Below are 25,124 nucleotides of genomic sequence, written 5' to 3'. Positions count from 1 at the left end.
GTTGTTAAGCACTGGAATAGGCTCCCCAGAGAGGTGGTTGAGTCAACAGCTCTGAATGTGTTTAAAAACCATCTGGATGTGGTGTTCAGGGACATGATTGAGTGGTGGGTTGTTAGTTAGGGTAGTATGGTTAGGTTGCGGTTGGATTTGATGATCTTGAAGTTCTTTTCCAACCTGAGCAATTCTATGTTTCTATGAAAGCTAAAAACTGACATAGAATGTATCTGATTTCCTAAAGGACCATTTACTGTAATAAAAATATCAAACTTGTATATAAAAAGTTGATTTCCCTATTTTTACAAACAATTGTTAATATTTCTCTAACACTACTAAACTGTACATATATTCCATTTTTTTAATTCTAATTGTTACAATTTCTTTTTACTCTGTCAGGCTTCAAACCTTTAAAATATCTCTTCTGCCAAAAATTAAGAGGCAGTATAGTTTTAATTCAGGCTGTAATCAGAGAAAATGGTGACATTTCCCACAAGTCTCAAATAAGACTTCTGGCAGTTTTTAATTCACAGAATAATAGAATCATGGAATCAGCGAGATTGGAAAATACTTCCAAGGTCATCCAGTTCAGCCTTCCATCTACCATCAATATTTCCTCATTTAACCATGTCCACTTAGTACCACATCTGAATATTTCTTGAATACAGTTCCAAAACTTTTAGAAATGAAAAGCAAGGAACTTGAGGAACAATTAAACAGACTCTTCATTTGGATTCTCAGGATCCTTGTAAGTAAACAAATGCAGAGCATTTCATTAACTGAAGCGACTTAATTATTCACTAAGATCTCACATTGAATGACTATAACAAAAAAATATTTACTCAACCCTGCTTGGTATGTAGCCAAATAGTTAACTGGTATTGTTTGTTTGCTTGTTTTGTTTTTCTCTCATTGGAAAGAATGGTAAATTTAGGTTTTGTTCTAGTGGATGGATATCACCTCCTGCTCCAGTCTGTACTTTTCTGACAGATTTCAGTCAATGCGTTTGCCTAGATTTTTAACTCAACATTTTAGTACAAAGCTCTACCACTGAAAATACTGTCCACCAATACTGTCCACTGTTCACCTAATAAATTTCCTCTACTATTGAGCTGTCATCAATTTTGAAAATAACACTTATTTTTCATGAGAATATGAGACGATGGACTAATATTCAATGTAAAAGACAGAAAATTAGGCATACTTGGATAATAAAAATTGGAAGCTTGAATGTCTGTGCATTAAACAATTGAAAAATGAAAAAATCTTTAATACCAAAAAGCCACTTCCATCCACCAAAAGGTAAATATATCACTTTTTACCTTCCTCCATGTTTTCTCATAACACAAGATATATTATGCATAAAAATTAAGGCCCTCTTATGGCAAAGTATCCCAAAGGCTTTAGTAGTAGTTCTAAACTGGGCCTAAGAGACGTCACATTTACTTTCCTCTTTATGTGCGTTTTTATTGCTTCCTACCATTAGTGCAAACATAACTTCCAGTAAATCATTAGAATTCCATATGCATTAATCTTTCCTAGTTTCAGATTATAACTAACAACAACAACAAAAAAAACCCCACCCCCCCTCCAAAAAACCAAACGAAACCAAAACAAAAATAAACAAAACCAAAAAGCATTCTCACCCAATAAATATAAATATAATTTGCTAAGAGGAACAAAGATAAAAAACAAAGGTCACCTCAAGAATAAATGTACTTACGTACACCACAAAGAAACAAACAAACAAGACAAAAACAACAGCAACGAAAAACCCACAGCAACAAAAAACCCACCCCAACAAAGAGAATAACTGAGTTTGTACAAAAATTTTAAGAAATAACTTTGTCTTAACTTTAGTCTGCTGGCATTGTATATATGCAATGGTTTTGTAAAAACTGGTTAACATTCTCAAATTGAGCAGCATAAGTACATGGAGCTTATGTATTTTTTGTGGATTTTCTAATAATCTAGATAATTGGATAGCTTGCTACATTGTTTTGTTTTAAAATGGTTCAGTGCTATTGAACATTTAAGAACGATTTATTGCATAAGGCAGTATATTCCTGAAGCTGAAATGATCATTAGACTCTGATGTTCATCTATTTTATTGAACTACCCACAGGGAGCTTTATGGGCATACTATCATGTCAAGGTCACAGGATTAAGTGAGCAGTGATGACAGTAAACAAGCCTTTTCTGTATATTCTAAAGGGTTTTAGTGAGTTACTTAAAATGCCATAAACATAAATAGTCTCCTATCTCTACAGCACATACATGACAGATTACTTCAAAATACAACACTCTTGAGCAATGGAGCTTTACAACCTAACCACCAGCCTATATTATTGACAAAAGATATCAATATAGTGGGGGAGCACAAATATGGGGAGAGGCTTGCAATCTGCCATCATCAACTATTTTACGTCCATAAGTGTAGAAGAAATATATTTACATATACTTCAAGACTCTATACGAACAGATATTGCTACTGAAAAAAAAATAGAATTTTCATGTCAAAAAAACCCAAAGTTTATAAAAAAAGCAAATGTTATAATGACACTCATACCAAATGTATTCACGCTATGAAAAAAAGCAGGTTATTAAAACTATGCAGTAGTTCCAGTACTCTCTTGAATTATTTAATTACTCTTTAGAAGTCCAGTGTGGATTATTATATCCATTTTATCAGTGAGGAAAACAGTACAACCAAGTACAGCCATCTCCTTATATGAAGCCTAAGAATAAATCTGCGTAAACTCCTCACTCTTTTGAAACAAACAAAATGATGAAGTAAATGCTACCCCCCAACCCACTCCAATAAAACCAGGAGGAGCTACGTGAAAGAGAAATGTTTGCTGAGCTTATTTTTCAGACAGAAGAAAAGTGAGTTGTGTGTCGATGATCTGCACAGTTATAGACCTGAAAACGTACAGTCTGTACTGACAATATGCACACCAAACCCAAACAATTGTTCCACTATGGTATATCAAAGGGAGGAGGGTGAAGGCTCTCTTTGCTGTCTTCTGCACCCCACAGAACAAGCTCTTCCTGTGCCACTTGAAAATAGGATGCCATGTTGGATACATGCCAAAGCTTGTAAACAGCTTTTACTCACATGCCTATGCCTCCTGTGTATCATTAGTAACATTGCAGGATAGGACACCAAGCTGATTTAGAAATTATACAGAGTATGAGGAGATAAAGTAACATAGCCACAAACACAGTATATTTCTGGTTGACAGTAAAGGTAAGGATACCTGAAGGCTGTGTATGATGAGGACAGATACTCCTGAGAGTTTTTTATTTCCTCAAACATGGGACTACAATCAGAAACAAAACCTGCTATGTAGAGATAAAATCAGAAGGCCAAAATGATAGCGACCTATTGGCTTAGAGAAGCTCTAAACTAGTTTGAAGGAGGATGATTATATACAGAAGAGAAGTAAAAATGCAAAAAAACCTCAAACCACTAAACCACTGAAAAACCAAACAAACACCCCATAGTTTGATTTCTATTTTTGAGAGGCAGGGGCTGATGCGTGGAGAACTGAGGAGATGAGAGAGTGGATATTATATGTCTTAGCTGACTAAACATTGCAGCAAGGAAAACAGGAAACATGGGAATTAAGAGATGTCTTAGTATCCAGAACATAAAATTTCAGCTGTCTTTACAGAAGCTTGCCAAAATAACTCAGGCTTTGCTCCTAGTAAAAACAAGAAAGAAGAACTTGTTTGCCATATAGTAGCTTACTTTGAAGTTTAGAAAGAGGCATGAAACAAACTTACTGAAAATCTGGGCAATTTTGAAGAGAAAAAAAAGTACAGTATACTGAGAAATAATCTAAGAAAAAATTTTACCACTGGCACTGTAAGAGTATGGACATGAGAAATTTTTTAGCTTAATTTTTTTTTAAATAACTGAGAATACAAAAAACTCAGTGGTAAAATACATTTATTAAAGAGACAGATCTTACTAAAAAAGTTATAAAAAGAGAATGTTTTGAATACATTTTTATGTTAGAATGGAAAGAAATTTTGTTCATAAAGGGTTTTTAGATATGTTCTGACTACCTCAGGATTTTTTCATAGTAATTCATCTAATTTGCTGCACACAGAATTATCCTATATGTAAGTTCAACTGTAAAGCTAGCAAAGACAAATAACAGGCTTCCTAAGGTGCTTGCAGAATTACACTTTCTTTCCCCTGCTTAAAGTAAAGAGGATAAGAAACATGTGATGGAGATGTTCCAAATTATGGTTGCCTCAGAGTCTGACATTGATTTAATCTTGAGTTCTTTTCCAGCTACTAACCTGAATCTCTCCAAGTGCTTGACAAACATATGGTTGGACATAAATACATTTCAAATAAAAAAGTACAACACAGATTAAGGTTTTGAGAGGAATCAAAATGATTCCACCAGTTTTTTACTTCCAGTTGAACTCTGCATTTCTGATGACTCCAACAAAAATGTCTAAATCTGTCAAAACACTATAGATTCTCCTCTTAGGAAAAAAAAATACAGTTCAGCATTTATGTTTTGTAATTTACCTGAAGAGACACATGGAAAAGAATCCCAATATATAAGGGTACTAAACAATTTATTGCAACTTGAAAATAGGATGTTTCTCACCCAGTTTGGGTCACAAATAAAGAGTAAGTCAAATAATTTTTTTTTAAAGCCTTCTTAGAAACATAAAATTTACTTTTCCAGAATCTTTCTAATCTATGGCCTTCATTCCTTTTTATTCTTTGGTTTCCATCCACTCTATGGAGAAGATGGATATGCACTGCTACACTACACTAGATTGGCATTGGAGAAAAAGTGAGAATCAGGTGAGGGAAGTGTTACCTGACAAATAAGAAATTCTTCCCTCGTGGTTTCTACTGAGTTTCTGCCTCTGTCTAAACTAGAGGCAGGGAAAGAAGGAGCACAGATGCTAGAAACATTGTCAGTACCAGCACCTGCTTTCGAGTCTGCTGATACCCACTCCAGAGGCTGTTTCCTTTGCAGGAACTAGGAGTAAAAGATGAGGAAAGGCAGCTGGACTTTGAAGTCCTACTGATAGAAGGAAACTTAAAAACTGACAGACTGAAATTTAGATTCTTCAGGAAATCCTGAGCTGAAAAAAGCAAGGAGTCTGTTGACCTATTCTTACTCTTTCTTAGGCGTTCACTTTCAGTTGAAGGTAGGTTACCAAGCTAGATGAACTGCTGGTCTGAACCTGTTCTTGTGACTTCATACTGGAAGATGAACTGCTGTGTGTGTAGCATGTGCTAACTCTGTGGTTAGACTTAAGGAGGAGCAGGAGACCTCTCAGATCTCTCAGAGGCTGGTCATTCTCTTAGTATACCTACACTTTAAAATCCTCTTGTTACAGCTACAATAAAATATGCAGACAATTGACACTATGTCATTTAGATTTTTATTCTGATTGCTGAATTCTAAAGATTTGTTCTTTGTAAAGCTAAGAGAAAGAGAATATAAGCAAAACCTTTGTCATGATGTTTGCCACGAAGCAAAAGTGGAAATACAAATTACAGGCAGAAACAGACACTATAAATATGAGTAGGAAAAACAAAAAGTAGAGAAGGAAGAAAATTATTCTCTTATAGAGAAGTAATGATGTGAGAAAATGTCCTCCTTCTTTAATATCAAATATAATAAACTGCACTTCCTAGAGATAAGTACGTCTTCCCCTATGGGTGAATAAGTCACCCCTGAATATCTTGGCTTTCCCAACATGGGGAAATACTACTTCTTTGCAAAACAAATATAAACCTCTGAAGAGGTTTCTTCCAGCTGTGGGAGAAAGTCCATAGTGAAAAGCACAACAGTTAAAAACAGCAGAGTAACCTTGTACAAGCACAGAACTGGGTAAGTCTCACTTAAGCAAACTGTGCACTCAGTCACTGGGCTCATCTCTGGCTATGCAATGCTCCTGTCTTGGCAAGTATCACTATGCTGCAAATAGCATCCTACATCTAATCTACTGCTCTTAGGAAGGATTTTTCTCTTCTTCTCTTGTGCTCCTGAAAGGGTGTGACACAGTTAACACAAATTCTCTGCCATCTGCCACTGCTGGAGAAAATACTGGGGTAAACAACCAGTATTAGATGTAATATAACAGGTGCAGAGCAGCAGAAAGTTGAAAGCATAGAAAGAAAGATAATAAGGGGATTGAAAATACTAAAAAAGAGTGATTGCATTAGAAAAATAACCTCTCACATGTATGTTTAAATCCTGCTAGAGAAGGGCGATTGACACCAGGCCGGAAATGTGAAAACTGCAGACATGACATTTATCATAGTAGGGCAGTTCAGCAGAAACAAGGATAGAAAAGCATCTATTAAAATTTTCTCGTGATGAAATTGTCTTAGAATTGAATATTTGGAACTTGCTACCAAAATAGTTACTAAATGAGCTCAATTGCAGGTTCCATAGGATCAGCCTGGAAGTAACTGTTTTGAAAACAAAAATACATTTCACCAGTTCCAGAAACAACTTCTTATGTGGATTATGTGGAAAAATGCAGAGCTTTAACAGACCCTCAAACAACAGTCATGTCAAATGCACTGCTGGATCCAGTAGACTGGATCTGGTCCTATATATTTTCTACTGTTCTAAAGTGTCCTTTGTAATTTATTTCTAGCAGTTAAAATGAGCCAGAAATGAATGAATAGCTAAACCAGATGAAGCTGATTTGCAGTGGCGGACTGGATAGGATCTTTGTGCTCTCAACTTCCTAAGGCAGCAGCTAGGATGGTGATGGAGTCAGAGAATGCCAAGGGCTGGCTACAAGGGAAACTCCTTCTTATTAAATTCCTGTGTTCTCATCCCTCTTACTGTAAACTGAAAACATTTGGTTTAGAAGCAGGGTCTTCCCAGAATCATCATACTAACAGCCAACCCCTACAGGCTTAGAAAGGGGGAGTTCACTTTCAAGCTCTCTCCACCTTCCCCAGCAGAACTCTATCTCCGCAGAAGCACAAGCTGCCCTGAGAAGCAGAACTAGCAGTCTGGCAAGCAACTTTGTGTTTCCAGACTGTCTCCCCAGACAAATTTGGTCTTCACCACAGAATGAGTTTGACAGCTCTGCCCTCCACCATGAATGATTAATTTGTTATGGGTGTCTAGTTCAACCAAAGATGTATTTGAACAGAAAAAGCCCTTGTATACTTGCTATTTGGTAAAGCTGCTTTAATGTAGGTGGGGCCTCTTTCATCAAATCACTGAAAGCAAGACAAACAAATCTTATTTTTAAATGTCATTTTTCTCATCACAGTAATCCTCCTGTGTATATTAGAACTGATAGTGTGAAAATATCAATACAAAGGTATTTTGTATTTAGATTTTGAACTCAGAACTCTGTATTGCCCTAGATTGCCTTAAACTTATTCAAACTGTAACTATAATTACATATACAGTTGTAGTGCCTGCTTAAATTCAAGAAGCTGAAGTAAAAGAACCCTCAAAACAAGCATGGCAAAAGATAACATCCCATATATACACGGGGCTGATAACAAATGTGAATGGTGTGTACAGAGAAGTTTAACTAAACTTCTTTTTATTACATATATATATTATATATATATAAATATATATATTTAAAGAAAGATGTCTATGGGGAGAGAAGCAGATGGGAAGGAAGAGAAGCACCATATGAAGCTGACAGAGAAGACAGAAGGAAGCATATGTTGTGACATGAAGACTATAACCCTGAAAAAAGCCAGGGTAAGTGCTAGCTTACAGAGGCTTTGAACGGTAATCTATGAAACACCCTGTGTGATTCTTCCTGAGTTGAAGGAAATAGGATGTTGCGTATTCACTGTGAATAAGTGGCAGTGCATCAAAGAAATACCCAACCCATCAATTTCTCAATGGAAAAAACATGTAGAATTTAAATTTGGGTATGATGTTTCAATTCAGAAAATGTTTATAACAAACCAAATAGATTTGTTTTGAATACTATTAGTCTTTCCTAAGATATGAAGGATAAAATAAGAAATTTCAATAATTTCCTTCTGTTGTGAGGCTGTTGATGCTCACACTTGTAAGAAATGAGGCAAATAAACTTTTGTTTTCCCTTTAAGAACTGATTGGAAAATATTTACAAAGGTGGTAATACTGATAAGCAATATATCAGAAAGAATTTTTGAAAAGTGTTAATTACTGTTCTAAAAAGAAGATGAAAGAGTAAACAGGTTGTCAGTTTGTTTCCAGTCATACTGTTTGGTCAATACACAGTCTGGGACAGCTCACACAGGGTTACCATCTTTGAAATAATTAATTCAAGTAGTGAAGCATTTGCATAAAATTAATTTTCCTTTGTAAATTAGTAGCTAATTAAGGAGGTAGCTGGAATGCATGTCACCTATGATTTTGTGTTATTTTAAAATCAACTGTCTTCCTACTTCTTTGAACATTTTGAAAATAATTTATATCTGAAATTTATAATTTGTAAGTATGACAGAATTGAATTCATCAAACCCCTTGATTTTCTTCTCAATAATCACAGTGTTGCCAGGAGTTAATTTTTGATTTCTCATATATGAACAGAGAATACTCTGTGACACCTATAGATAAAACAGTAAATGCTGGTCGTTACTATCTGTAGAAAGAGTACCTGCAGACACAAAAGCTAAAGGACTTATAAATTCACTGTGTTGAAATGCTAACACAAAGAAAAAAAATTCTACAGTTGCATAATATTTTACAAGATCAGATCTTAATATTTTATGAGCAACTTTGCTAAAGGACTTTAAAGACATTGCTGTTGACTTAAGTGTTTATCATGTGGAACAGGTTAACTATTTCTCTGCCTGCCCCTCCTGGACCTGCTAAGGATTTCTTTAATTTGTAGTTTCCAAGAACATTCTCAGATTCAAGAGCCATGCAGGAAATTGGTTGGATGCATTCAGAAATCTAAAAATTATTCCTGACAGAAGTGATTTGGTCACTGCAGAGGAATATGTCTGCAAACTTTTTAGTAGCTCTCCTCCAGTCAGGTGGCATAGATTCATAGATTCATGGATTCATAGATACATTCGGTTGGAAAGGTCTTACAAGATCATCTAGTCCAACTATCCTCCTATCACTATCCCTACCCACTAAACTGCTAATTCAAATCCCTTAGCAATCTTCTGGGGCACAGGAAGCAGAAGTATATAAAAAGACTGCTGACATTGTAACTATCCATCAAGAATGTCCTACCAGATAAGACAATGGAAAGTAAAATCTTAGAACTCATCTTAATTTCCATCACAGAAAAAATACTGAGGAAACTATCTAATTAGGAGAAGGTTTTGCCTTCTGTATCTACAAAGTTCCCTGAGCCCTCTCTCCTTTCTGTGTCAAAGCCTTTTAAATCTGCCCAAGAACAGTGACCTCACTTATTAGTAAGGCATTAGATGTTTTCCATCTGGTCATCTTCCACATCTCCATCCTTCTTAGTCCATTCTCTATACAGTCCATTAGGTCTCATGACAGAAGCTGCACTTGCATGGTGGGTCACAGAGTTGGCATGGTAGGACCTGAACTGCAAGGACATCTGCATCCTGCAAATGGGGAACCTCATTGGAAGCCTTATGCTGCCACAGCTTCTTCTCTTCTTCAGGTTAAACATTAGCAGCTAAAAATGAACCAACAGGCCAGCAGCTGGACCAAACATGTTCAAAATGGGAACTGAGTACCAGGCAGACAGGGAAAGTGAAATAAAATGGGAATTTATTTTGCTTGATGTAAGAAATTTGATAGCTTTATCAAAGGTGCCCAGATGCTTCATAGCCCATAAAAAACTAACATGGACTAATGAGCAAGTAAGACCGGCAACAGTGGTCTGTTGCCAGGTAGTATGCCACCTACAATGCAGGACAGTTGTGTGACCCAACGAGAGGGTCTCCTGCAGGAGTTAGTGCCCAGTGACATGGTGAGGAAGACATACTGAAGCCTGCAAAGTGCTTGCAACCAAATTTGAGTCACAAGATCATTCAGAAATGCAAGACATTAAAAAGACTGAAAATTGAACTTATCAGATTAAGTCTCCAGATACACTGTTTTAAGCCTCAACTAGAGATAACATGAGTGTCCACTATCAACTCAGGCTGCTTTAAATTAACCGTATCAAATTCTTCTAAATGTCTTTTTTTTTTTTTTTTTTTGTAATCACCATTAGAACATCTGTGATGTTTTACTACAGAATTTCTAACAGACTAAACTTCTGTGTTTTCTACCACCTTAAAAAATAAAAAGAAAATACATCTCCTTCATCATCCAGGAAACTGTTGTTTCCTTGGAAGATACAAGGATGATAAATATGAAAAACTACATTTTATTTTTTACACTATAAAACTGCAAGAATCAACTAGACACAATGAAAAAAAAGAATGAACAGTATATAATATTTATTAAATGTTGTTACTGGTTTATCCATTTTATTATTCAAAATCTTTTCTAATAAGCTGAAGTCTCAGGAATGTATTCAAGCTACATTCAAATGCTTTTTTGTTTGTTTGTTTGTTTGTTTGTTTGTTTTTCTGAAAGAAAATGTTCATCTATGGAAAAGTTTTTGAATCAGCATATCAGTCTCAAACAGACTTTTACTGATTTTTTTTTTCAGATCTAAAGCAGAACTTTCTGTTCTGCTTTCTTAGAACAGACCAGCGGGATTCAAGTAGGAAATTAAACTATACAAATATCAGAAATTTGGAAGCAAGACTTTTTCAGTCTATTGTTTGTACAGTTCTAATTTGAATAACTAATCAATTTATTAATTAGCTTGATTGAAAAAAAAATCCAAGAAAGAGACTTGTCAGCCTGTGGCTTTGTGGAGCACTCACATGACTGAGCCAGGTTCAAGACCTTGCTCAGAATGAAGGAAAGGAGCAATCTGAGCTCAACTCTTCCACACAAGGAGGGTCAGCACCTTAGCCACTGGCTATTTTTGTAATTCGTAATCAGAAAAGCAAGGCTTTGATTTTTGGCATGATATATGAAGAATTTTCATTTAGTCTCTATGTTGAATACAATAATGTTTTAAAAACAGTATTCAATATAGTTCTGATTAAAATCTCAAATATTACATTATCACTTACATAGAATAAGAAAGATACATTTTGGATCATGCTGTTTTTATTTGTTTACTTCCTTACAGGAGCGCCTGCAGAACTCAGCTGCACTTTGGTTAAGTTCAGCTGCAGACTTGATAAAATCAGGCAGACGCAGAAGATTTGCTTTAAACATATGGACTTTGTACATGGCTGGTATCGACAACGGCTTTGTTGTAGTAGAGTTAAGATTTACAAGTGGATCTTACCACTTCATCACTTGCACAAAAAAGCTATAAACAGAAGAAAGCATGAAACAGCAACTCATGTTCTGGTTCTGCTTCTTATTGTTATACTGACTATAATGCTAGATGGGTCCTCTGCTTCCTCTTTCAACATTTGTATGGATGGCTCGCATCATCCAGAGCATTTCATTCATAAAGGCAATGATACTGGAAGGAGCCTCAAAAGCATCTGATATACCTCTAGCAAAGCTGCATTATACATAATCAACAAATAGTCATTACAATTTACTTGAAATATAATAAAGTATTATTTTAGCAATCCATCAAGGAGCTTAATCTCTGGATCTTTATAAAAGAAGACCTCAATAAACAGTTGAAGCAAAAACTAATTATAGAGAATACATTTTAGCAGTTCTAACTCCTATCAGATTCATTTTTCAGTTAAATGGTGACAGCATCTCTTATACTTTGGAAGTAATGTTTAAAACCCACACGTTTACGTTAGCAGCTTACCTGTGAGAAACAGCTCCCCAGGCACCATGCTTGTTTGTCAGAATGTTGAGTATCTTCTGTTTCAGCTGATTGGCTGTAACGTGATCCCGATGCTTTGCGGCACTGATAAGATGATCACACATCTTCTCCTCCTCTCTTCTGTCAGCGGCATATTGAGCACACTGTGACTAGGAATGAAAGTGCATCTACTTGATAAAAGATATTTGGGAATCACCTGAAAATGATAATTTACTAAAACTCCTTATATCAAAAGCCAATGAGCTCATTAAGATACTTTTAAGATGAACAGGACAAAGCATTTAATTTAAATGATTCTACAACTATATTTAATTCATGAAAAAGTTTTCAGAACATGTAGAATTTGAAATATCAGGGGAAAGTACAACCAAATTACAATAAGAAACATTTAACTACGCACCTCTGTGTTTATGTAATCACGGCTATGTGTTAAGGATTGGTGTTGTAACATTTTCATACATTCTCATATATAACATACAGATATAACGTATATAACATAATTTAAACTTCATAAATAACACTATATTCAACTTTAAATTAATCTTGCAGAAAATAATATTCTGGGTTTGTTTTTTAAACTGCAATAATATCTGCAATTCACAAATCAAATTTGATATTTTTTTACTATGATTATTAAAGAGAAACTCCTTTGACTGTTAAACAAGGAAGAGTGCTTTCTGTCCATTTTCACAAAATGAAAACCTGTCTTGACCTATACACTACTTCTGAATAATCCTAATAGACAAAAAAGCCTCTCGTTATCATTTCAACTGAAAAAGGTGTTTTTATCATGTTTCCTTTAAGAATAAACTACTTCTAAAATAAATGCTGTAGTTATTCATACACATTTGTTTCTAAAATTGCCTAAACTGTATAGTGTATTTTAGTTTTGATAAATCCTTCCTTTGTGTATAAGAACAATGTAAATTTTCTCTTTCTTTTCTCAAAACCATGTTAAGATTCAACCTGATTTCTCCTCCTAATAAAGATCCTTTAGTAGTCTAAAGGAAGTAAATGTAGTCATGGTAATTAAAATGAATCCATTTTCTAGCTGTAAATTAGAAAAGCTAGATTATATTCAAAAGACTTAATTTTAAGAATACCTTCTAAAAAGACCTCAATTTTTGCATCCACAATTATTGTGCATCATTTTAGAATGTTTAACCTATCCCCGTAGCTCTACACTTAAATCTGAATAGACCACTATCTTCTAATACAAAAAAGCAACTACAGTTTAGTAAAACTCATGGTAGCTTGTACTTTATTCTTCCTATTTCTGCACATTGCCTATTTAGTACAGATTTCATTACCGTTTGCTAAGATTTTAACAGTGGTCTTTCCATGATAGCCATTATTTCAAATAACCTATCTGAAAAAGAATAATAGTTACACTAATTCATAAAGGGTTAATTCATTTTTCAATTTATCTTCTTGTACAGAGGAGCACCAATTAGTACAATGATCTGCCTTTGTAATGAGGTTAATATTTCACCAGCTCATTGGACAGTAAAATTAAATTTTCATTTTTCTTCCTCAACAATTACAAAGGTTAACAAAATGGAAGTTACCTGTGAAACAACCAGTCTAGGAGGAATTTCCTTTGCCCTGATTACATCCATAGTGGGAGGATAACATTTATATGCTGCTCTCCCTTGCTACATGGGCGACGCAGTAAACTCAGTGCAGTCTGGTCCAAACGATTTCATCCATAATTATTCAATTAAAGTTTAAAGGGTAAAAATAAAACAGCCACTCGGTTTTGCTGGGAGCAACAATTAACATGTACTAAAACCCAGAACTTATACTGATATAGCTTATTAAAACAAAATGACAGATTTACAATTATGCAAGAGAAAACTACCAGAAATCTCTTTGTTCTTACTACTTTCAGGTAGGATGAATAATAAAATATTCAGTTATATACCTAATGCTATTAAAGACAATGCATAAAACATTCTTCCACATTTTAACAGTCATCTTATTTAAGTACATTTGAAGCTCATATTTAGCAGAGACTAAATGTCACTAGATTTTCTTTGATGACTTTCAGACTTCAGCATACCCATCTAAAACATGTAGCTGAGGCTTTTCACGTGACAAAAATAATGAAAAATTTCATATATGAAAATGTTTCAGTTTCTTTGCCAGACAGTGAGACTGATTTAAGGCTATTCGTTCAGAGAATTTAGTTAATATTCTAAATCCTATTTGCTAACAGAAGCTGGAAGTTAATTGAATATTCTCATTTTGTCTAGAGTTCTGACAGATCTTATATCTCAACATATTCTTCAAAGAACAGATAACTCAATCTTATATTGTCATCTTAGGTTACTGCATGATGCTCTGATAAATATCAAATGTTATTTATTGTTGAGGCAATATGAAACTTCACTCTGACACACACTTAATTGTAAATGTGATTTTATCTTAGTCCAAAATATCCAGTATATGCCTGATAATAAAGTTGTTGCAATCCCATATGACGAGTGTCTGCTGTCTGCTCTGACAGAATGAAGTAAAGGTTATGTGTATTCAAAATGACAACAGATATCTCTGTGTCTCACACTTTTCAGCTAGGTCAAGGAGCACAAGAACTACTACATCAAACTGTACATTTAAGAGAGCTGTTTCAATGAGATAAAAACCTAATCAAAACTAAGATTACTGGATTCTATTTCTAGCCACCAGGTGCTAGTTGACATTTTCTGACAGATGAATAAATTGATATGGCTATTTATTATCATCAACACTAAATAAGTCTATCTTCATCCCAGTAGAAAGTCACTTGTGAATTAAAATACAAGAAATCGTGTATGTATATTTGTTTATATACAAATGTACACAAAAAACAGGCAGATTTGGAAATAACAGTGATACAAAAGTGTTGGATAAAGGCAGCATGAAAATGCAAAACCATAATGGATAAAGTCTTGTCAGAAATGAAATTTTAACTGTGAATATATTTGCACTTTTTAAAATAGGAACTAAATTAATACTGAGGGAGTCATCAAAAACATGTTAAGCATGGAACTGCAAAAACTGTTTTTGAAATAGCGTTCTTGTATGTTTGCTTCATTTCAAGTAATTTAACTTAAATTACAATACTTCTTCATGAAAAAAGAAAAAGTAATTTGACTCTTCTTAAGGAGAAAGAATTCTAGACATTAAAGAGTTACGGGATCCAGATGCTATGTTATTTCTCCCAGTACTTAAAAAAGATCTGGCAATGTAAACAAAATCTTAATTTCAGTAGTTAAAGACTCCTGGCTAGGAGACAAAGTAGGTATCATAATGTTTCAATATATAATGTATAAAGTTTAAGGAGATCCAAAATGTTCTACCAAAAATATCCTAAAATATTAATTCTAATTTTCTGAGAAGTGCCTATATGCATTATCTGTTTTTTTTTCACACTGAACTTACATATACTGTTGATAAAATCCAACGGAAATAATTAGTAATGAGGCTTGCATTACAATTGCAATAAATCAGTAAAGTTTATTGTGAAGTTAAAGAGTCTGCCATATCAGTTTGGAAGACATTCTGATTACGGGATTTCTTCAAGCTGTAAATGTTTTCATTAATTTCAGTGAGGAGATGAGAAATTAAACCAGTTCCTTGTGTTTGACATTTACCAAAGCTTTTAAAAACTAGTTTTGAAATGCCTTCAATATAAATTTCTTTCTTGGAAGAAGAAAGTTTTATTGTGTGGGGTTACAGTGTAGGTGACAACTGAGTGAAAACAGAAAAACCGAAATGCACCAACTCTCAGGATTACCTCAAACTCAGCATGCTTGTGGACATCTTCAGCTCTTTGTCGGTTCAAAATAAATTCTGCTTCATTTGCAACACGCACTATATGGTCTTTCATTGCATGACATAATAATCTAAAATAAAAAAAAATCACGATCATCCTTTGTATCTGTTGTACTTCAAATGAGTTATTTGAGTAAATTTGCTTAAAAAAAAAAATCATATAACCACAATAGTCGGCTATTTGCCAAATGTAACTTTAATCAAAACTTTTTGGTATTTGCAAGAGCACAAAGAAATCACATTACATGGAAAAAGCTTGCTATTTCTTATTGAAGAGAATATATCTTTCTGGAAGCATATTTCTAGTTTATTTTTCACAGGAGTCTCAATATTGCAGCATCATTTAAAAAATCTAGACAACTGCTTAAACTCTAATTGACACCACTATACCATTAAATATAAATATTCAAATGTAAAAATATAAAATTGAAAAATAAAAAATGTTTTTTAAACAACTATGTAAGAAATGCATATTTCCAAGTTTTCTTATAACATATTAAATTAAAAACAAACAAACAAACAAACAACAAAAAAAACCCCAACATGAAATAAAAAGATTTTAAATTAGATTGTGGATTTCGATCACAGACCTTAAAGCAAAACACTTAGAAAAACCCTCTAATAACATGATACACATAGTAAAATTGCAACATAAACTACACTACATTGTTAATAATGCTGATGCTTTATTGGGCAGGAACAATGACACCAATTATTTTCTTGTCCCTATATTATGTACCTAAGGTTGCCCACTCTATTCAAAATTGCTTTGCTCTTCAGATCAGCAGAGAGAAAGTAACCTTTAGGATGCAAAGATCTGACAGGACTATCTGTTTAGGATCAGGAAGAACTGTTTATCTTCGAGTTAAATTGGCATGTGGTCTAGGATTTTCCTTTTTGCATCAGGGAAACAAATTTAGATATTCTTATATTAGAAATATGAAACGACTAGTCAGTCCAACCTTAAAGTTGATGTCTGATGCTTAAAAGCACTACAAATCAGTCAGGATTATTAGAAATGAAATGCATCATTACTGGATGTTACACCTATAAGATGAGAGACCTGAATCTTATTCTTGCCTCCTTTGGTGTATTTTGACAGCAGTGAAGGAGGGAAATACTATTTCTGAGCTAACATTTAATATGCATGTGTGGCATGGGAAGACATAAATGTTAGGATCTCTCTTTAGAGATAACGACAAACAAACTTGGGTTAAGGTTTCATGATGAATATTCATGATTTGAATGAGTCTTCATTGAATCATAAAATCATAGGGGTTGGAAGGGACCTCAAGAGATCATCGAGTCCAATCCCCGTCCCAAAGCAGGTTCCCTACACAGGTTCTGTTTTTTTTATATCTAACACTTGGTCATTTTTCTCAAAAGTAAAATGTTTTTGACAAAGCATAGCCTGAAAGTCTAAAGGTGCTTCCAATGTCCACTTCAAAATTTAGATTTGTTTTTTAATCTACCCCGTTGAAGACACGCTTTGCTATTTTATTAATGTTAAGCATTCAGATGTATGAATTACAAATAAGCATTCATAACTTCAACAAGATTCTCTGAAATGAGGGCTGGAGCACCACTCCTATGAAGAAAGGCTGAAGGAGTTGGGCTTGTTTAGTTTGGAGAAGAGAAGGCTATGTGGAGACTTCATTGCGGCCCTCCAGTACTAAAATGATGTGTAGAAACAGGGAAAACCAAATTTGTACAGGTGCCTAGCAATAGGACAATGGGAAACAACTTTAAACTAAAAGAGGGGAAATTTAAATTTGATGCCGGTGGAAATTTTTTCATTGAGAGGATGGTGAGGCCCAGGAACAGGTAGCAGAGAGAAGTTATGGGTGCCCTGTTTCTGGAGGTCTTCAAGGCCATTCTGGATGGGGTCCTGGGTAATCTGATCAGGTGCTTGATTTAGTGGTTGGCAACCCTGCCCACAGAAGGGATGTTGCAACTAAATGATCTTTGAAGTCCATTCCAAATCAACCTTTTGGTTGATGGCCCTGAGTGTGGCAGGGGGGTTTGGAACTTGATGATCCTTGGGTTGCCTTCCAATCCAAGCCATTCTATGATTCTATTATTCTATGATGCTATATGGTTCTATGAGAAGAGACTTGAACTGAACATTCAACATCTCCAGTCTAAGATTATATAATGTTTTTTGGACTTAATGGGATTTTTGACAAAGGAGCAACTAGTTAGAATTTTAAAACTGAGTACATGGCTTTCCATCTAATGGACCATTGTGCTCCACAGAATGAGACCCTTGAACCACTTGGAGATGCTGCAACTTGTGGACACCACATGAGACAAACTAAGCTAAATTTCAGATAAGATGGAAATGCTCTGAGTCTTCAAGGTTCAAAGTTCCAAAATCAAGACAATGGAAAGTAAGAGGGAACCGGTGAGTAAGCCTGAGCACAGCATCAAAATTGCCTACAGCACTCATATTATTATCTTGCCTTTCACTCACCTATTTTCTGCTCTAACTTCCTGCAAAGATTACAGACAGTGGCCCTGCAATCACATCTGCCAGTTCCCTCAGTCCTTGTGAGTACATCCTATCAGGTCCAATATACTTGCAAATGTCCAGTTTGCTCACGTATTATTCCACCAGAGGTACGCCTTCCTTATTCCAGCCATTCAGCCTGGCTTATGGAACCTGTCATTCCTGAAGGCCAGTTTTGCTGCTAAAGACTGAGGCAAAGTAGGCATTCAAGACCTTGGACTTTTCAATACCCCAGGTAATTAGGTTGGTTGCCTTCAGGAGAGGGAAATTTTCTACTATGCAAAAGATGGCAGAAGTGTTTTACCTGCATAAAATCAAAGCCAGCTAACCCCAAGTGAATCTTAAATTCATACAGATACAGCATAACTCATCATGTTATCTTAACTGGGTTACATTTCATGAACACACATGGTAATGCCCTTATCATTTTTGAATCCTACTAACTCATTCACATACTTAGCATGAGACTAAAATAAAAGAAAGCTCAAACTTTTCTGGCAAGAGAACAAGTGCTTATGACTATCCTGTGGATTGTCATAAAAAAAAATCAAAAACACACAGTAGAAATTACTCAGAAAGGATCCCAAACCAGGAAAAATCTCATGCTTCAGTAGTATCGAAGACTGCTAATACACACAAAAAAGTTTCCTTTGAGCACTGCAAATAAGAGAAAGGGAAAAAGACCAGCAAACTCACTCCTTCACTACAACATGCAGACATGCTATACATTCTCTTCTTAAACTGCATTTAGTTTATAAAATATATTTTCATGAAATCTAGTTCATGAAATGGAAATGCAATTAATTATCTTGTCTCTAGCACATCTTTGGAAAGCCCTCTGAAGGTTAAAACTCTTTCTAATCCAAATGTACTCTTCAGTAATTTTTACTGTTTCATTTTTATGCAAATGTTTGCCTTAGCTTTACCTAATTGTTCTTTCTCATGACCTGATATTCCATCTATCCCTACTTTACTAGGCTAAATAAATCAACTGTCTTTAACATTTCTTGTATAACCACAGTTATCTCACAAAAGAGATTGCCTTTTAGGTTGTACTTGTCACAGACTAATTTAACCTTTTCTGACAGGGCACAGTCAAAACTGGCAGCAGTATTCTAGACAAATTCTCAGCAGTATTTACAAAGTAACATTAATTCTGCCTCATCTCAGTGGAAATACATTTTCTGATGCAATTCTATAGTAGAGCAGTATTTTTCTTTTGCTTATGTCTATCTTCTAGAGTTTTGTAAAAATAATTTAATAAAAGTCAGTGATAGACTGATCTTTTGCCCCCTCAGATATTTTCAGAAGATGAACTAAGTCTTTGTCACATACGCTCAAGAATAAGACCTCAGTTTTTCATATTGTCACATTATATAAAGTAATATGTAAATATTTTATAATAATATTGTTACACAGTTTTGTTATTGTAACTCTGAAACCCATCCATTATATTCTGGTTGATATTTCAGACAACTACCCAACTACGTTCTCTATCCACAAATTTCATTACAGTTTTGGGGAAAAGATTATTTTCTGCATCTTTCCCAAGCCATTATATTCTATTGGAGACATCAAACAATGAAAGGTGTTGAAGTGCATTTATATTTGCTAAACAGAGGGAAAATGTTTAATTTGAGAGCAGTACCACTTTTATTCTACTTTGGAAATAAAACATACTCTTTAGTGACATATCCTTATCATTGACAACTGAACATTTATTGTGACTGAATTTATATCCACTGTTCTCATTCACTCTTGTAATCTTCGTCCTGCATTAGCCATCTTCAGAAGACTTGTAGGTGGACTAGTGTTGAGATGTAATTAATTTGGTTCTTTGATCTTGCTGATCCCCACACAATTAGTCCTTAGCTATGCACAAGTACTAATGAAACATTAACTTATGATTTCTTTTTGTCAAGACAACATTGATATATCTTGATGTTAACAAATGAATGAAGCATGGCTAAAGCTCTGTTACTAGGAGATGAGCTTGATTTGTTTTTAAACTGAATCAAATAACTCGAAGTAAGGAATTTACCAACAAAGCAGTATGAGGTCACTTATGACTCAAATCTTGGTACACGTCTATGGCAAAATGAGTTTTCTGTACAGAGAGGTGTGAAATTTTCAGCTGAATATATAGAAAATGGTGAAAACTAGAATTTAGATATGCCAGTGCTGTAAAATAATCATGATGAGGCCGCACTGTCTGTTGGAATGCAAGTACAGAGCAGGCTGTTTTTCACCTAAAACTAAAGTCTCAGATTGCAACAGAGCAGATTGAGATAATGCCTCAGGACATGCTGCTTCATTAATATGAGTCATTTGCAAAAGTTGCTTACGAGTAGGCAAGAACTTATTGTAAATCTATGTGGATTGCTTTCCTCAACTTTCCCTCAGTAAGGTTACTTTAAAACCTATGTTAAACTTAGGTTCAAGATGTGAAAAAGCACATGTAAATAATTAGAAGACCCAGTCTTTCAGACACAAGGTTTAAAAAGCCTGGATGTTGAGTTCCACATTCTAAATCACTCAGTAAATGATCAGAGCGTGGGACAATTTTTTTAGAAGACTATATCCAAACTGTCTTGAAAACCTGTAAAAACCATAAAATGGTTGGAAACATTTAAATGTGAACTGGGATAGCTTGTGACAAGCAGAGCTATGCTATAGAGAGATTAGCATATAGAGAAATTAGCAGAGCTATATTTTACACCTACCAAAAGTGAAGGCTGAAAACTTTTATTTTGACAACTATTCTATGATGACTTTCTATCTTGTAGTCAGTTATTCTTAGTAATAACCTTAAACATGTAGAAAAAGGACTCTTAGCTGTTACACTGCTAGATAAAACAATTCTGCTTATGTTACCAATGTTTCTTTTATCTGAGATAAACTAAGAAAGCAGATCATTCCCAAGCAGCAACTTTCAAAACAGATTACAATATGAACATTTGTTATAATTTAACTAAGGTCTTGCTTCCTCCACTCATTCCTGAAGTTCTGCCAGATCACATGTCCAGGGAAACAGATGTTTCTCTGACTTACTTTCATCAGATGCCCACAGCTTGATTTTTTCCAAGAAGTATCCTGAAAATATTTTGCTTTTCACCAAACACAGTTGTTTTGACAATTACTGCTCTTAATGGAATTCATAAGAAATGAAACCTATAATTGAAGTTGGTACCTATAAATTGGCCTTACTTGAACAGTTCCAAGTTCTGCACAATGAGGTGCTGTTGTAAGTACTTCAAAAGCAAATTCCCATAAAATTTGGATGGTAATGTCTGGCACAGGGGCCTGATTTCTTGCAAGAACGACATGATGAAGAATTTAATAGAGAAAATTTTGAAAGTACAACATGCAAAAGCAGCTACTGGTCTGCAACACAAACACAATAGCAAGATAAACTTTTTGGAGGGCAACTATTGTTTCAGAAATACCACAGAAACTGTAAAAGACTGAGTTATCACTTAGAGTTGACTACAAGGGATCTATTTAATATATTTTCTCTCATTCAGAAAAAAAAAATATATAAAAAACACACACACACACACAAAAAAAAAACACACCAAAAACCCAGAACATTTCCAAACAGCAAAGATAGGTGTAGTAGAGAATATGGAATTATAAAGAAGCATGTAATAGGGAGCTCAATCTCACAGCTCAGGTGGAGCATAGATACAGACCAAGTTACATTTAGTGAATCATGCCACAACAGAATTCAGCTGTTAAAGAGAGAAAGATTGAACACATTTGTGCTTATATATACATATAGATATATTTATTTATATTATTACAAATATATTGTATTTACATGTTTATTTAAATATATATTTATTTTACTTTTATACGTATATTTATATTTTTATCTCAGCTCTAATTTTTGTCTGGATAGGATTACATTGGATTTTGCATGTAAGACTGGAATCCTTTGCACATCTTTCTGTGGTATTCATGATGTCTAAATAGAACGTATCAAGCATTCCTAGATGATTCAGTACCCTCTCCTAACCTCAGGGTTCCTGTGATCAAGGTCATTGTCTACAGAGAAACATGAATACCATCCTTTCTTCATGTGTGCTTAGGCTCAACTACTAAATGAGTTCTTCAAGGTATTCTTACACATCCATTTACAATTGCATATCATAAATCAAATATGGCATCACTGATATATCCTCTAACACTGAGCTTAAGCATTTAAGAATTGCAGACAATGAATAATGACTGTGAGCTCATTTACCACGAAGTAAACATCAGAACTGCCAAACTGCAATAGATGTCCATGAGAAAGTTTTATGAAAATTTTATGAAATTACAACTATCGCAGTTGAGATAATATGAAAAGAATGCAGTTTAAGTCATTACTACAATTCATTCAGGATTCGATCAGCATTTCATCTAAATTAAAAGAAACACAAATTTCGCCTTTTTAGAAATTCTCCACTCTTTCCAGGAAAATAATGAAAAATCTCAGTGCAACAGAGTTCAAAAGAAGATGCCTGCCTGTGAATTTTAAATATATTTGGAGGTCCAGATAGGTCAATATGTAAAAGTGTACATTTTCATTGATACAGGCAGAAAACAGACTTAAGTACAGAGTTAAAACTATGGAAATGAAGGTTATAATTTAAATGTGAGAAGACATGCAGTCTTGTGTTTCCTCACATTTGTATTATGATAAGACCACTCCTGCTATTTAAAAAGAGGAAATTCTGTAAAAAAAAAAAAAAAGAAAAGATTTTAAATGAAAGGACAAAATCATCTCTTAATATATTAGTGTTGTGAAAACATAAAAGGTGAAGGAAAAGAAAGTAGAATCAGGAGAGTAATCTAAATCTGAGTGAATAACAGATAATTATCTGTAATATCCACCTCTGAGACAGGATAGACCCCTGAGATACTCCACTTGTCAAAGGTGTCAAGGTAAAATACGACCAGCTAACCACAAACTTTGGAATCCAATCATACACCCATTTTTCTACACATGTAGTTGCCCACCCATCCAGACTGCAGCATTCTTATTGTGATACATGAGTTTTGTGGGAAACAGAATGGAAGCCTTGCTGAAGTCAAGGTAAAGGCTTTCTACCGCTCTCCTCCTTTCTACAAATTGACTTGTTTGTTCGTAAAAGACAAATAGGTTGGTGAGAGATGATTTAGCTTTCTTTGGTAAACCCATGTTGACTCTGTTCAGTCACTTTCTCCTTCATATGGTCAGAAGTTCCTCAAAAGGTCTTGCTGTGTGATTTTCAAAGAGACAGAAGAGAAGTAGGCAAGCTTATAATTCTCTGCCTTTTTCGTCTATTTTGAGTATGTGTCTTTCTTGAACCATCACTGAGCTCTATCAGTTTCCTTGATCTTTCAGAGATGACAGTAAGACCCCTTGCAAGACTCTCATTACTATCCATTATATTCCATCAGGTAATACGGACTTCCACAGGACAATTACTCTCGTGGAATCCTTGCCTTAATCCTCATGCACTTCTAGTAGTTCTCCTCCTTGAACTCTTTCAAAAACACAGGGGTTTGGTGAAAGCTAAGACAAATAAAGCATTGAGCATCTCAGACTTATCTGTCACTATATCATACCCTCAATTAAGTAACAGGCTAGATTTTGCTTGTTCAACCTTTTACTACTAGAATCATAGAATCATAGGGGTTGGAAGGGACCTCAAGAGATCGAGTCCAACCCCTCTGCCAAAGCAGGTTCCCTACACCAGGTCACACAGGTAGGCATCCAGGCGGGTCTTGAATATCTCCAGAGGAGACTCCACAACTCCACAACCCCCCTGTGCAGCTGTGCCAGTGCTCCATCACCCTCACCGTAAAGAAGTTCTTGTGCACATTCATGCAGAACCTCCTGTGCTGCAGTTTCTGTCCGTTCCCCCTTGCCCTGTCTGCACACACTGCTGAAAAGTGTCTGGCCTCGTCACTTTGTCCCCCACACCTCAGATATTTATAAACCTGAATCAGATCCCCTCTCAGTCTTCTTTTCTCAAGGCTAAAGGGACCCCGTTCACTTAGCCTTTCTTCATAGGGGAGATCCTCCAGGCCCTTCACCATCTTTGTGGCCCTGCGCTCGACTCTTTCCAAGAGATCCCTGTCTTTTTTATACATGGGAGCTCAGAACTGGACACAGTACTCCAGATGAGGCCTCATCAGGGCAGAGTAGAGAGTGGAGAAGCAGAAGCTTTGTTGTTCTTGATACTTTCTCTGTGTCTCATTTCCAGTTGAGTCTTAGCCTTAGTCTTGACATTATTCTTTGTATACCCACATCTGTCCACCAAAGCACTTCAGTCATTTAGAGTAGGCTATCCCAACGAATCTCATTTATTTCACTGACATAATTTTGTAATTGAATACAGACTTAGTTTCTCCTGCTTATTTTCAGGCTGTATGCTGTTCACATATTTACTTGAGATATTTTTTCCTATTTTATCTTGTTCTTGTCACCCTGTACCCTTTTTCCTTTGATCTTGTCCATCATCAGCCCACTTAAAGGTGGGTTGTCACCTTCCATCCACATCATTCCTAGTTAAACAAACTCTTTCCATGTCCTTTTATACAGCCAACAGTGCAGATGCATCCAACTCATAATTTAAGAAGCCTTCTTGTGTGTATACTCCAATGTAAATCTAGAATACTAATTAAGCTGCTATCAGTGAAATTCTTGATGTGTGTGGTACTCTCAGCATCACATATTAATAGCATGAGACTGATAAAAGAAGCTCAGAGTTCAAAATCATAAGCAGCATGTCTCTAAATCTTTCAAGGATATTATAAATGGTGCTATTCTACACACTGAAATTAAATGTTTTTGCATATATATATATTTTTCTTGACAGTATTAACTTATATCTGCAGTCAGATACTCCTGTTATATTACAGCTCTAGTTAAACTGATAACTCTTTTGACAGATTTTTTTGTACAATTTAGTAATCACAAACACACAGTAATCTGTATTGTAACCTATTT

General features: G+C 35.0%; 1 protein-coding gene across 1 annotated transcript in view; it reads right to left on the bottom strand.

Annotated features, from left to right (window-relative positions):
* Nucleotides 1-25,124, bottom strand: part of NBEA (neurobeachin) — a 479,458-nt gene that overhangs the window by 216,619 nt on the left and 237,715 nt on the right. Inside the window, exons 36-37 of the mRNA XM_065730203.1 lie at nt 15,596-15,704; nt 11,800-11,966 (exon numbers count right to left, since the gene is read on the bottom strand). Coding sequence (XP_065586275.1) covers nt 11,800-11,966; nt 15,596-15,704 — 276 coding nt within the window. The remainder of the gene's footprint in view (nt 1-11,799; nt 11,967-15,595; nt 15,705-25,124) is intronic.

Source organism: Cyrtonyx montezumae, unplaced genomic scaffold, assembly GCF_038088225.1.
Source record: "Cyrtonyx montezumae isolate F1298 unplaced genomic scaffold, pur_monq_1.0 scaffold_12, whole genome shotgun sequence".
Classification (NCBI taxonomy): domain Eukaryota; kingdom Metazoa; phylum Chordata; class Aves; order Galliformes; family Odontophoridae; genus Cyrtonyx; species Cyrtonyx montezumae.
Note: the sequence above shows the minus strand (reverse complement) of the source record. Positions and strands in the feature narration are given on the sequence as shown.